The sequence below is a fragment of the Entelurus aequoreus genome, linkage group LG24 (genome assembly GCF_033978785.1).
Source record: "Entelurus aequoreus isolate RoL-2023_Sb linkage group LG24, RoL_Eaeq_v1.1, whole genome shotgun sequence".
NCBI classification, from domain to species: Eukaryota; Metazoa; Chordata; class Actinopteri; order Syngnathiformes; family Syngnathidae; genus Entelurus; species Entelurus aequoreus.
In genome coordinates, this window is record NC_084754.1 from 24,732,262 (window position 1) to 24,747,587 (window position 15,326).

General features: G+C 41.3%; 1 protein-coding gene across 1 annotated transcript in view; it reads right to left on the bottom strand.

Moving 5' to 3' along the window:
- The window catches only part of LOC133641469 (guanine nucleotide-binding protein G(o) subunit alpha-like), a 163,016-nt gene that overhangs the window by 17,991 nt on the left and 129,699 nt on the right, over positions 1 to 15,326 (bottom strand). Inside the window, exon 5 of the mRNA XM_062035208.1 lies at positions 5,856 to 5,985. Within this exon, the coding sequence (XP_061891192.1) occupies positions 5,856 to 5,985 (130 nt within the window). The remainder of the gene's footprint in view (positions 1 to 5,855; positions 5,986 to 15,326) is intronic.

Here is a 15,326-nt window from a genome sequence, read left to right on the forward strand (position 1 = left end):
ATGTTTTTATTTTGACAGCCCCTCGCGGTAAACTTGTCCGAGTGCAAACTGAGGCAGTAGTTGTCATTGATAAAACTTTTGGCGAATCAAAATAAAAACGCAAAAAACGGGGACGGAAATTTGAAACGGTAAATATAAACAAAACAAAACACTGGCGGAAAGTGATAATCGATACAATAAAAAAAAAACCAAGCTAACCGGGTGTCTTGTCTGTCTCTCCACTCCCTAACGTGGACCCCGACTTAAACAAGTTGAAAAACTTATTGGGGTGTTACCATTTAGTGGTCAATTGTACGGAATATGTACTGTACTGTGCAATCTACTAATAAAAGTTTCAATCAATCAAAAAAATCCCTCGCTCTCTCGCTCTCTCTGTCTCTGCCCCTCCCTCACGAATGCTGCTGCGTGCGCACACCTTCACAATTTGTTTGGTTTTCAACCCCTTCTTAACCCTGAACGTACATTGAAAATACACGCAACCCTAACTCAAAATGCTGGACATTTGAGGCATTTAAGAAACTACGCCCGGACAGCCCCGCAAAAGAGGATGTATGGTCAGTCTAACTAGCTAAGGAATTATTTTGGATCTCGTCTCCCAACACAGTGACTTGATTAACTAAGGAGAAATGATAAAATTAATTAACAGACAAAAACCCCCAAAACCCTGGCAAGAGGATATCATGATAGTAGGGCTGCAATAACTAATCGATTAAAATCGATTATAAAAATAGTTGCCGATTAATTTAGTCATCGATTCGTTGGATCTATGCTATGCGCATGTGCAGAGGCAATTTTTAAAAATTTTTTTAATTTTTTTTATTTATTATTATTATTATTTTTTATAAACCTTTATTTATAAACTGCAACATGTACAAACAGCTGAGAAACCATAATCAAAATAAGTATGGTGCCAGTATGCTGTTTTTTTTCCAATAAAATACTGGAAAGGATAGAAATGTAGTTTGTCTCTTTTATCCAATTATTAATCGATTAATCGAAGTAATAATCGACAGATTAATCGATTATCAAATTAATCGTTAGTTGCAGCCCTACACGATAGAGTATATCACGACAGTTTGCCATATCAATATATATTGTCACACTCTTTGAATCGTGATTCCTTATTATTACGCTTCAAAGTCCATTCAAAATGTTCAAGAATTAAGATTTTAAAAAGACGATTTTTAGGCCATCTCCGCGATTACTCACTGTCAGCGGCCAAAAGGAGCATTTTTAACATGTAACTTGTTTTAAAAAGGGTTTATTATTATTATTTATATACCAAATATAATATATTGCAAAAATCGGTTTGAATCGAGAATTGTGTTGAATCAGAATCAAATTGAATTGTGAGTTGTTGTATGATTAACATCCCTAAAATTTTGTACCCAAAGTCCCAGATAGCCCAATGAGTACCACAAGAACGATGGTATGAAAATAATAATACAGTAGCGCCTCAATTTCCGAGCTTAACTGGTTCTATAATGGAGCTCATGAAAGGCTTGCTGCCGACTTGTCCACTGCCGTTCGTTCGTCTGTGCACTTCAACGTCAAAGCTAAGAGCTATCTTTTTATTTTTTGTGCTTCTAAATGTTTTATAGCCTCCAACACATTCTGTAGTCTTTTTCGAATTTACAAAGCACTTGCCCTTTTTGTTTCACCGCTTCACTTTCAGCTAGCCCCGACCGGAAGCCCCATGCTCCGAAGACAGCAAATACTAGACTCGGTAAAGGTAAAAAACTGAGTATGGCTTTGTCTTCTTCTTGCACTCTTCTCATGGAGAGGTTGTCCCTGCTAGAGGGACGTGTCTGCCAGTTAGAGCAGAGTAACTTCATAATATTAGATACCGTGGACACGCTCGCTAGCGTTAGTCGTATTTAGCTAACTCGCCCAGTTTGCAGCTGCCCTAAGCTACGGTGAGCCTGTTAAGACACATAACAGATCTAGCCCATTAGCTAGTCTTACACTACCGGCCACCACACTTTAGTTATAAGGCACTCCATCACCAGGAACATACAGCTCAGCAAACCAACCACAAAACGTTGTATTCCGGGTACCCGAGCACCCGCAATTGAAGCTAATCTTAGAAAGCTGACTTGCAACAGGCCTAAACACGTACAACAGGTTAATCGTACCACTAGCTACTCGGACATCATTGTACATGTCAGCTCCAATGACACTATATAAATGAACTTTGATTGATTGATTGAAAACACTTAAATCAACATCTTTCATTAAACAAAATTGGAATCAATTAGGGTTGGTGCTTGCCCCTCCCCGATTGGCTATCGCAACTGTCTATCAACTTTATGTGCCCCGTTAGCCTATACTGCACAGTCTGCCGCATTGCGGATTCAGAAGGCCTCGGCAGATTTCACACAGCGCAAGCTGAATTCTGGTTGGATAAAAGCTCTAGCAACATTGGAGCCTAATATGACATGAAGAGAATATGATTAATACTTTTATATATTTTGGGAAAGTAAATTAAAAATAAGATGAAGTTTTATTATTTTGTGATCATGAGTTTTGTGATCATGAGTTTTGCAGCACGGTGGCACAGGAATAGTACGTGTGCCTCACAATACGAAGGTCCTGCGTTTGATCTTGGGCTCGGGATCTTTCTCCAAAGACATGCACCTGGGTATAGGTTGATTGGCAACACTAAATTGGCCCTAGTGTGGAAGTTGTCTATCTGTGCTGGCCCTGCGATGAGGTGGGGACTTGTCCAGGGTGTAGCCCGCATTCACCCCGTGTGCAGCTGGGATAGGCTTCAGCCCCCCCCTTGCAACCCCGTAAGGGACAAGTGGTAGAATGGATGGATGGATGGATGGATTTTTGTTAGGCCAGCAGAGAAAGCCTTGCTGGCCCTAACGGCCCACCACTGGCCGTTAGTTATATATTTTAACTTCCTTGGGTGGCGTTAGACCAGGGGTCTCAAACTCAATTTACCTGGGGGCCACTGGATGCAGAAACTGGGTGAGGCTGGGCCGCAAGAAAAGATTTCTTAAAAAAATCTAACATGCACTTTTTAATGAATCCACCTTCTTTGAATGGCTATCCCGCCCTAGCAACATACTTGCCAACCCTCTCGATTTTTCCGGGAGACTCCCGAATTTCAGTGCTCCTCCCGACAATCTCCCGGGGCAACCATTCTCCCGAATTTCTCCCGATTTTCATCCGGGCAACAATATTAAGGGCGTGCCGTGATAGCACTGCCTTTAGCGTCCTCTACAACCTGTCGTCGCGTCGGGGGAGGGGGGGGGGTGTATATTGTAGCCCGGAAGAGTTAGGGCTGCATGGGATTCTGGGTATTTGTTCTGTTGTGTTTATGTTGTGTTACGGTACGGATGTTCTCACGAAATGTGTTTGTCATTCTTGTTTGGTGTGGGTTCACAGTGTGGCGCATATTTGTAAAAGTGTTAATCTTGTTTATACGGCCACCCTCAGTGTGACCTGTGTGGCTGTTAATCAAGTATGTCTTGCAGTCACTTACTTGTGTGTAAAGAAGCTGCATACAACATGTGACTGAGCTGGCACGCTGATTGTACAGGTTGTAGAGGGCGCTAAAGGCAGTGCCATCACGGCACGCCCTTAATATTGTTGTTTGGGTGAAAATCGGCACAAATTCGAGAGAATGGTTGCCCTGAAATTTGGAAGTCTCCCGGAAAAATCGGGAGGGTTGGCAAGTATGACGCTGTCAAGCGCCATTCATATAAAACTCGCGGGCTAACTAACATTACATTTTCCTATTAAGGTGCAGGCCGCAAAATAACGTCTCGCGGGCCGCAATTGGCCCGCGGGCCGCGTGTCTGAGACCCCTGCGTTAGACTCAATTGTGTTTCAGTATGGTGTAGACTGGCAGGGATACACTCAAATTGCTCCAACAAGTTGATTACACTGTCATGTTTTAAATTATTATTTTTTTAAATTGAATGAATATTATCCACTTTGGTGGGATGTCACGGGTTTTACTGTGACATTTGGTACATCAACTAATTGCGGGGATGCGCGTAACAAAAATGTTTGTCTGCAACTTAAATAATAACAATTAGTCTAGAGACAACTCTTACTTCAAAACACTCTTAGGTTGGGGCACTCTTTAGTTGAGGTGCCACTCTATGTCCCGTTTACTACAGGAATGCATTAGGTGGTTGTACATGCTAAATGAGTGAGCGATATATAGCATTTGACCAGCACTGTCTCATTGAAGCAGACAGGAACACACATCAGTCTCATGGGAAAATACACGCCGATTAGGTTTAGCCTTGAAGACAGATCTGCTTAGGTGAGTTTTATGAGAACTGAAAAACGTTTCAATTCACAAGTCAAGATCCATGCAGCATTTGCTAATACTGAGGCAGATTGCTAAAACAATGTCCGTTATCAAACATGATCACCGCTGTGCTAAAAATATTGCAGTTGTTTATCCATCCATTTTCTACCGCTTGTCCCTCGTACTGATATCTCCTGTCTTTATCAAACCCATGACAGGCTCACACCAGAGGATACTGTGTGGTGAGCCCAAGTCAGAAAGAGGCAGGAAGACATCTGTGTAAATAGAGCAACTACTAAGCATTATTTCCCAGAGGATACACGTCAGGCTTATACATATCAACCAGCAGACAGCATATTCAAATGAGCTTGTTTGTTTTAGGTCACATGGCATCCGCTGTGCAACCAGAGCATATATTTTGACAATAGGTGAGTATGCTAATATCTATCTTTCCAGTATGTGAATGTCTGTTTTTAATCTAAAAAAAATAATAATACAGAACACCGCAGCACTGCATTGTTTCCCATATCTCCAAATCACCAAAATGATTCCCGAGCGCGGCCACCGCTGCTGCTCACTGCTCCCCTCACATCCCGGGGTGGAACAAGGGGATGGGTCAAATGCAGAAGGTAATTTCACCACACCTAGTGTGTGTGTGACTATCAGTGGTACTTTCACTTTAACTTTAATATCTGTGGCGGCTATAACATTTGGACCACTACAAATAGATGTGATATTAAGAATCCTCCATGTTTATGCAGATACTCCTATTTTAAAAACTTTTTTAAAGCATTTTCGCTTACTTTCCAGGACAAGATCTCTTATTTTGACATGCAAATGCTGACAGATATGCACAAAGCATCCGTTAAAATTCCAAGCAAATCAGATAATATCATCTGGCGGCCCATCCCACGACAGATTGATTGCCGTTCTGTGGGAAACACTGCACTGACACTTACCGGTAACAACATTAAGTATCTAAGCAATATTCTACCCCTCACTGATGCGATAGTGCCGTTCATTACCACAGCAATCAACACCTGCAATCATTTTCATTTTTTTAAACTTAAACTTTAAAAAAATATGTAATTCAAAATGTTATAAAAAACTTTTCTGTCCAGCTGCGTTGGCATTTAATATTGTTGCCTTCAATAAATAACATATTTGTAAAATATTACCTCCGTGAAAGTAAATCCTGCTTAGTTTTATTTTTCTTCTCATGGCAGGAAACAGCGAGCATTGTGCGAACCAGATGTAAAATTGTATTTTTGCATCTTGTGAATGTCAAATAGATTGTACCAGGCGTCTCCAACATTTGTCTCTATTAGTACTTTGAGAAAAAGAAAGAGATGGTCTATTTGTGTTTTGTTTATATGACTGGCAACATTAAAAATCATTGTCTTTTTGCTATTTTGTGGTCATTTGTCATGAAATAGAGGCATCATGTCTAAGTTGAACGCTTAATGCAAATTCTAATAGTTGAAGCAAATACATTTGTTGACCCTTTTGAGATACTGTACTCAAAGCCAGGTGGCAAGCTATTTCCTGTATTATACTGATGCAAGTCAGCATGTGTCCTTACCGTTGTCTCATCCTCATGCAACACCTGGTCATATCCGCTGAGTGCGACACAGAAAATGATGGCAGTGACGTCCTCAAAACAGTGGATCCACTTCTTCCTCTCTGACCTCTGACCTCCGACATCAAACAGCCTGATAGACGGAGAGTAAAATGCAGCTTTAACATGATGCATTGCAGATATATATATACAGGTTATTTAGCTTGAATATAACTACCAGTTGTTACTTAATCAAAAAAGGATGTTGGTGTTTTATTAATCCATTTACCCAGTGTCTTTTTCAAACTTTATTTGAGAGTATTTGCACATTTTTATTGATGGTATTACACTTAGGGAAGTAATTGTGGAAGTGTCTCACATGAGCAGTTTCTATTTGTGCGTCATTTCATTTTTTGTTTTTTCTCAATAATGCACTGTGGTTTGATGCAGAACTATTTGTTCCGCTTACTGTTAGTTTTACATGAACATGCAGGTTGTCTAGATAGTACGACAAGAAGTAAACAACTTCCGTCAGCTTTTTTAAGTACTGCGGAGTTTAATGGTGTATGATTGAGGTGCTTTTCTAAGGTATATTAAATGGGATATGCACATTGAAGTATTGCACTGCTGCACCCAACTCTCCTTTGCTGAGGATTTGTGGTTGCTCATTTGAACTCAAGGCTGGTCTGATCAGATGACCACTATTACATTGGTACTTATTTGCTAAGCCCTGCATGTGCCCCGGCAAATAAACCGACAGATATGTGCTAGTCAGTACAATATTTTATGATGGTTCTTGAAAATTCTTAATCGTTTTATGGGGTCAAATAGCTGGGTTGCAGTCATGTGACCTAAAGGCACTTCCAGTTTTTGCTTGTGGGACAAACATTCAATAGCTCCCTGTTCATTTAGCAACAGCTGCTTAGATGTCAGGGTCTATTTATAAGGTTTACAGGTGAATATACAAGCCAGGTATCATCACAAAATGTGATGGAGTTGTTTAAGAAGAAAGACTTTTCACAAGATTGAAATGATCCAACAACACTAAAGTGGACTTTTAAAGTTCACACTTCTACTACACTGGCAATGAGTAGGAGGCTCATTATTTTTTTAATTTACATCTGGATGTGTCCACCAATTTGGCGTTAATCCATGAAAGACAATATTGGACTCGTTAATGCATGGGTAAGTAAGGTATTTGATAGATGGTAATGGGCTGAGCGATCTTTGTTTATTAATGTTGTCAAGCAATTTGCATATATAAAATATAAAAGTTAAGTTTTTGCTGTTGCTATCCTATCGTAAGCCAAATGTTTGGCGGTATCTACAATTCAGCGTCTACAATTGCTTTAATGGTGAGTAATTAATGTTTTGCTTCAATGTTAGGCTGCAGCTATTGCTTATTTAGTAATTGAGTAATCTATCGATTACCAACTGCAGCCGAATATGGGTGTTCTCATGCCGCTCAGGGTTCCCCTTTTCACAGACTGGACCGTCCCCTCATAACATCTGCCCAGAATTTCAGAATAAGATTTTCGGTCTGTACGGGTTGGGTAGAACTAACATAGAACTAACTACCTAAACCATCTAAAAAACCTTAGTCCAAGTAAGGACTTGGTTAGGGTTTGGGGGAAGGAAAAAGGAAAGGCCATAGTTATTAAAAGACAAAAAAGAAATAAACACTAGCCTACTTACCAACATAATCTGCCATCAAATGTTTTCTCCGGACATCATACCACCACGTAAAATTGCCACTATAAAATCTGATATGCCTTGGAAAACTATATTTGATTGTTCGATGAAACGGCATCCAAAAACCCTCATCCTTCACGATTAATTGAGTAATCAGATCTAACATTCTCCATAGCCTCAATGCACATTTTAGGGAAAATCTTTGAAACATTTTCTCTGCTTACTACAACCGTCATTCTTTTTTCTAATAAATCCAATTCAACAACATTAAAGTAGCACTTTTAACATGTATGTATTATTGAAAATAATTTAGGAAAAAGATATTCGCTGTTTGCCGCCACACAGACCGCAGCACAAACACACACCACCGCTCTTATGTGCGCTCTATTCAAGCATCCGTGCAAAAGCTATGTCAGCGCACCTGTGTTAATATTATTTAGTTTCGTCTTATTTACCATCACCGACCTATTTTTCAATGACTAAAGTATGACGATAACGCATCACAACAAATGCACGTTAACGAAAACAATGATGAAATTAATTGACAACTTACGGAGCCACTAAAGGGACATGGATGTTGTGCGAGATCTCGCGATACTTTTTGCGAGATCTCGCAAAAGGTTTTTTTCTTATGTCAGTGAACCGGAAGTGGAACAGACACAGCGATGGAGGAGCGGGAGCATGCTGGAGCCTACCGATCATCTGTGCTTTGTTGTGGGACCATAATATGATATGATGTCTTTATATGTTAGGCCAATACTAAAATAGTAATCAATAAACTTATCCCACGAATGATAGGTAGGCTCCTCCATCGCTGTGTCTGTTTCACTTCCGGTTCACCATCGCGGTGTCTGTTTTACTTCCAGTTCACTGACATAGGAAAAAAACCTTTTGCGAGATCTCGCAAAAAGTATTGCGAGGTCTTGCAAAAGTAATGCCTTCATGTCCCTTTAGGGGCTCCGTAACAACTTAGCCAACGAATAGAAACAAGACAAAAATGTTGAAAGAGACGAAATCCAATCATATTTGATTTTGTCTTTAGGCGGGTGGGACAAGTAAGGAATCTTTCCAATCACATTAGCAAGTGGGAGAGGGGTGGGGGATAAATCCCAGAGGGGTCCAATTGGGACTACTGTCTTTGTAAGGCAAGGTGTTATTTTTTTTACTGGGAAAACATGACTGTATTGTAGGGATATAACAATAAAACGGTAATAAGGATGATGACCGCGGCAAAACTCCTGATGGTTAGTATTACCTTTTTAAATTAAAATGATCTAAACACAGAGATTGATAACTGCACTATAATAAACTCACAGACTGACTGAGCCAGCTTGCTAGCTTAGATGCTAACATCAAAATGTCTTTCCCCACTAGGAAACAACATACCACAATCTAAACCTATATAAATACATTACTGTCCGAGCAACAAAGCCATTTAATTGTCCACATTGAACCTACAAACTGTGCTCTCTTAGAACGGAATTATGATGATCGATCTTTCCTCAGAGGAATACGGGACAGAGGTGGTTTTCTGGTGCGTTCGAGGACCGCTGAACAGAGTAGGACGACAAAGCCAGAAATAATAATAATAATAATAATACTGCATTTGATTTATAATGCAGTTTTCATTTAAATAAATCTTAAAGTGTCAAGAGTACAAAACAATATTTAAAACACTATAAGTTTAGCCAATAAAACCGATAAAATACTAAGACTAAAACACTACGAGTGAAGCATAACAAACACAGGACATGCAAAGTAGTGGGATTTCTAACAGTATGTCTGTTCAAAAAAATTGATCGAAACATTTTAGTGTGTGTATAAGTACTTTTTGAGCACATTCAACAATACCACAAAAATAATAACAATGATAATTTTGGTCATGATAACAGTGATATGAAACTCTCATATTGTTACATCCCTTCTGTATTGTTACACACCTCAATACAATATGTATGTTACACAAAAAGAGAAGATATATGCACACACTGTCTGCAGGCTAACCATCCAGACATCTACGCAACACTAAGTAGGCCAAAGCTAAAATTTCTAAATTACTCATACTGTAGTATTAAAGACGGTAGCGCAGCAGCAAGATCACTACTTTTGTTGTACATCATTGGCAAGCTTGGTTGCCATTTTAATAAGCTAAGATACCTGTACAGTGCACTTTAATCGATATCTGTCATGACTTGGTCCTGGGGGTTTGTTTTTTCAGAAGGCAACGGAAAGTTGGCGCGGGCAAGACGTGAATTTAGAAACATGATTTAATATTAACACTCAAAAAAAGAATAAACACAAGGCGCGCACAATGGCGGAAGTACAAAACTATGAAAACAAAAGACATGCACAAAGGCAAAAAACTATGAACAATAACAAAAACTTACTTGGCATGGCATGAAGAATAAACTATAATAAACATTAATCTCGTGGGTAGCAGTAGCATGGATGAGATGATAGAGGATGTCACCAGGACGAACAACAGAAACAGACAGGCTTAAATAGTGACATGATCAGTGAAAACAGGTGCGTGACTCTAAACGTGAAACAGGTGCGTGACATGACAGGTGAAAACTAATGGGTTACTATGGTGACAAACAAGAGTGCACAATGAGTCCAAACGTGGAACAGGTGAAACTAATGGGTAACAATGGAAACAAGACAAGGGAGTGAAAAGCAGGAACTAAAAAGAGTCCAAAACCAAGCAGAACATAACTTAAACAAAACATGATCACACAGACATGACAGAGCCCCTCCCTTAAGGACATATACCAGATGTCCATAAAAAAAAAAGAAAAGATCAATAGTCATGGGAGGGCGGGAGGGGGACATGGCGGTGGGTCGCCAGACCACGTGTCCCCGTATCCACCGGGGCGGAGTTAGGTGGCGGCGACGCGTAGAGCGCCGCTGTACCAGACGAGGTGGGCGACCTGGGAATGGCCACATCCTTGTCCGATGATGAGGTGGGCGCACTTGGCGTGGCGGACGACCAGGTAGCGGCCATATCCGTGGCCGACGGGAAGGCAGGCGCACTGTTGTGGCAGGCGTGGGAGCAGCAGATGACGCAGGTGCGGGTGCAGCAGACGAAGCAGGCGGCGAAGCTTGGCGTGGCGTGTCGGGCGGCGAAGCTTGGCGTGGCGCGTCGGCCGGCGAAACTTGGCGTGGCGCGTCCTGGCATGGCGAGTCTTGGTCTTGGCCACTTGGAGGGTCTTGGTCTTGGCATGGGGGGTCTTGGTCTTGGCATGGGGGGGTCTCGGTCTTGGCATGGGGGGTCTCGGTCATGGCTTGGGGGTCTGCGACTGGCGGCGCTTGGCGTCGTGGAGCTGCGACTGGCGGCGCATGGCGTCGTGGAGCTGCGACTGGCGGCGCTTGGCGTCGTGGAGCTGCGACTGGCAGCACTGGAGCTTGGCGTGGAGCTGCTACTGGCAGCACTGGAACTTGGTGTGGAGCTGCTACTGGCAGCACTGTAACTTGGCGTGGAGCTGCTACTGGCAGCACTGGAGCTACGCGTGGAGCTGCTACTGGCAGCACTGGAGCTAGGTGTGGAGCTGCTACTGGCAGCACTGGAGCTTGGCGTGGAGCTGCTACTGGCAGCACTGGAGCTTGGCGTGGGGCTGGCGCTAGCTTTGAACATGGTGCTGGCGCTAGCCGTGGAGCAGGGACAGGTGCTAGCCTTGGAGTAGCTAGCCGTGGTGCAGGTGGAAGTGGCCTAGCTGGGGGTTGCAGCTTGGTAGGCCGAAAGACCGGTGGTAGTGGCCGGACCGGAGGTTGCGGCTTAGCCGGCCGAAAGACCGGTGGTGGTGGCCGAACCGGAGGTTGCGGCTTAGCAGGCCGAAAGACTGGTGGTGGCGGTCGTACTAGAGGCTGTGGCATGGCATGATGCTGAGCGACCCCACCTGAACAGCTCCCAGCCCTAGACCCCCCTCAAGGAGCGGATACCAGACGCGCTCCCCGCGGTCTGGAACCGTTTTTTGGGGTGGGTTTAAGGAGGTCAGGAGGGGGGCCGAATCCTCCCCTTTAAATTGTCCAAAAAGTCTTTTTTTTTCTACCTGGGACTTTGTGGGTGAGAATTTTTTTTTGTGTGACATTGGCGTGGCTTGAGTCCTGGGGGGCGGGGCATGAAATTGGGATGACGTGGATTGACTTGCTCTAATGTCCAAAAGCATGTTCTGATAGTGTTTTATCATGTTTATGGGATTAGAGTCTTTTGCTGGAGGTGGGTGATCAAAAGAAAAAGTATTGAAAAAAAAATCCTGGTCTGTGACATCATCAGGGCGAAGCCGGACTGGCTGCTGCTTGCTTCCGCCTGGAGGGGGAGGGGCTTGTGGGAGCGGCGTGTCCTGCCGGCTCGCGGAAGTCTTTCCACGTCCTTGGCGACGTTTCCGGGACGGGAACGACGCGCCGATCGGCACCAGCTTACCTCCATTCCCCCACATCATCCCCCTGCGCTCCCTGGGGGAAAAGCACAGCGTCTCGGCCTCCATGGCGCGCAGCACCTCCCAAGAAGCCTCATCCAAACTGTCCAACTCGTCCAACTTACGTGCGAAAAAACATTTATGCTGGTGACATTCTGTCATGACTTGGTCCTGGGGGTTTGTTTTTTCAGAAGGCAACGGAAAGTTGGCACGGGCAAGACGTGAATTTAGAAACATGATTTAATATTAACACTCAAAAAAAGAATAAACAAAAGGCGCGCACAATGGCGGAAGTACAAAACTTGACTATGAAAACAAAAGACATGCACAAAGGCAAAAAACTATGAACAATAACAAAAACTTACTTGGCATGGCATGAAGAATAAACTATAATAAACATTAATCTCGTGGGTAGCAGTAGCATGGATGAAATGATAGAGGATGTCACCAGGACAAACAACAGAAACAGACAGGCTTAAATAGTGACATGATCAGTGAAAACAGGTGCGTGACTCTAAACGTGAAACAGGTGCGTGACATGACAGGTGAAAACTAATGGGTTACTATGGTGACAAACAAGAGTGCACAATGAGTCCAAACGTGGTACAGGTGAAACTAATGGGTAACCATGGAAACAAGACAAGGGAGTGAAAAGCAGGAACTAAAAAGAGTCCAAAACCAAGCAGAACATAACTTAAACAAAACATGATCACACAGACATGACAATATCCTTGGCACATTGTTCAGTACAATGTTGCACACTCATCAAATTAGTTCTGGATTTGTCCAGATGACTATATGACTAATATGTACTTCTTGATATATTCTTTTTGAGATGCTTTGCAATAACCTTCATTAAAGTAGTTTCAAGACAACGTCAAATATGCATTATACTTTATACTTTAGTCTACAAAATTGACTGTAATTTTAGTCGACTTAAATTTTGAGGAATTTAGTCGACTAAAACTAAATCAATTTAAGTGACTAAAATATGACTAAAATTAGAATACATTCTCATCAAAAGACTAGGACTAAAACTAAATTAAAAACTGCTATCAAAATTAACACTGCAGCGCACACCTTGCGGCTTGAATTGTATCAATTATATTAGTTACACACATTAAACAATTAATCAAAATAACAGAATATAAATCAAATTTTTTCTAACCTAATAATAATTAACTGATTAATTGTTGCAGCCCAACTTCAATGTTAAGTTTGATTTTAAAGTTGCTTCTTTGTTGTCCACAATGTTAAAGTCTAACAATATTTAGTACCGGTATGTTACGTTGTAAAAGGTTTTAATCTACTTTATTATTACTATATAAGTTTTTATGATGCTAAAAATTGCACCAACAGCAAATACAATTATTTCCAAGTGAAAGTTACCCTATATATAGAGAAAAAAAGAGTATATAAATAGCACAGCATGTTGTTTCTTTTTTCCCCTTAATGATGGACTAATTTAGGAATTTGTAATAACTTTTGACAAAATCTCTTTTGGAAAGTTAAAAAAGTGAAGTTGTACCCCCGCCCCTCGTAAAACTCTGCTGAAATAGTTTGTTTGTGCAGTTGAAATGTTTTTTTGTGCTGTTTTCGTTTCTGAGTTATTAAATTATTTTTTTTTTATAGGTCAATTAAAGGTCAGCCAGCCCACCCCACTTTCTCCAAATTAAACCAAAATAGTCTCATTCGTTTATACTGCGTTTGGACCAAATAAAGTTTGCAACACAAACGTAGCACAAACGAATGACACTATTTTGGCTTAAGTTGGACTTAATTTGGCGAACAGGGCGGCTGGCTGACCTAAAGAAGAATCTTCAATAACACAGAAACAAAAATGGCACAAACAACCATTTCAACGGCACAAACTAGCACAAACGCAGCACAAACGTGGTGTCTATTTAAAGCAGTGGTTCTTAACCTTGTTGGAGGTACCGAACCCCACCAGTTTCATATGCGCATTCACCGAAACCTTCTTTAGTGAAAAAAAAAAAATATATATATATTTTTTTCAAATTCAAGAAAAACTCGTATGTTTTTTTACTGGTGCACAAAATGAACCGTGCATGCACATCACCTTGTTCAAAGAACAAAACCAACACAGTGCATGAACTCACAACAAATTACACACCTTACACACATTACCATGAATTGATTAACGTGGACCCCGACTTAAACAAGTTGAAAAACGTATTCGGGTGTTACCATTTAGTGGTCAATTGTACGGAATATGTACTGTAGTGTGTAAACTGTACTGTGTATTCTCTTCCTTTGCAATCTGCTAGTAAAAGTTTCAATCAATCAATCAAAAAACCTGCAAATCAGATGGAAAATTAGAGGGAACATTGTTTGGGGGTATCCATAATACGCTGATAGGGAGAAGTTTTTATTTACACGATAAGTCGGATGTGTCTTTACCTCCTTGGCGGAGGCTCCGCCGAACCCCTGAGGCCGACTCACCGAACCCCTAGGGTTCGATCGAACCCTGGTTAAGAACCACTGATTTAAAGTGAGGTGTTATCTTAAGTTATCTACCTTGCAGTGTTTTTCATTGTCAACTTTTGGTGTTCTCTTTTATGGACCGTGAAGTGGCAGCCCACTTCGATGGATTATTACTTTAATGTGAAACATTACCATCAAATGTCTGTGATTGTGTGTGGAAATGCCTCATTGAGACTTGCTTCCCCTCATGCCACTCCTACCTTACTCATTTTGAGCCATTTAGTATTGATTTTAACTCTCCACTTCTGCAGAAAATCGCTCACACTCCTGTCTTACTTCTCAAATTGAGACAGTAATGGAATATGTTTTTTTAAACAGGCAGTAGTAGCTGAAGTGTAACTTGGGAGTGATCGCTCTCATCTATTTTTATGCCACAAGTACAGGTCTAAGTGCACTACCAGAGAGGAAATACAGTGAATATCAGATTAATCTAACCAGGTTGTGCCTTAAATGAATATAATGGTAGGTATGCCGTATGTTACATTGAAGTGAGCTGAAAATATTTCGACATCTCAACAGAACACTCCTGGTACAGTACTAAGTCAATATTTACAGTGGTATTGAGTGAGTGTTGATGAATACACTAATCTTGAAACACCATTCATATATATTGTGTGTAAGTATTAAGTGCATTTATTCAATATTGCAAAAACTGCAATCTAAGCAAACATCAATAGCTGAAATTAAGGTACAATTATTATTATTAACAAACAGGACATTTTTCTTACAAAGGTAGACAAATGTGTTTATCTTAAAGGAAAACTGCCCTTTTTTTGGAATGTCACCCACCATCCACAATCTTTATGTGAGACAAGAACACACGTCTTTCCCTTTTCTGTGCATCCTAGATAGTAAAAAAAAACTGCAAGCACCAGGCGGCTCA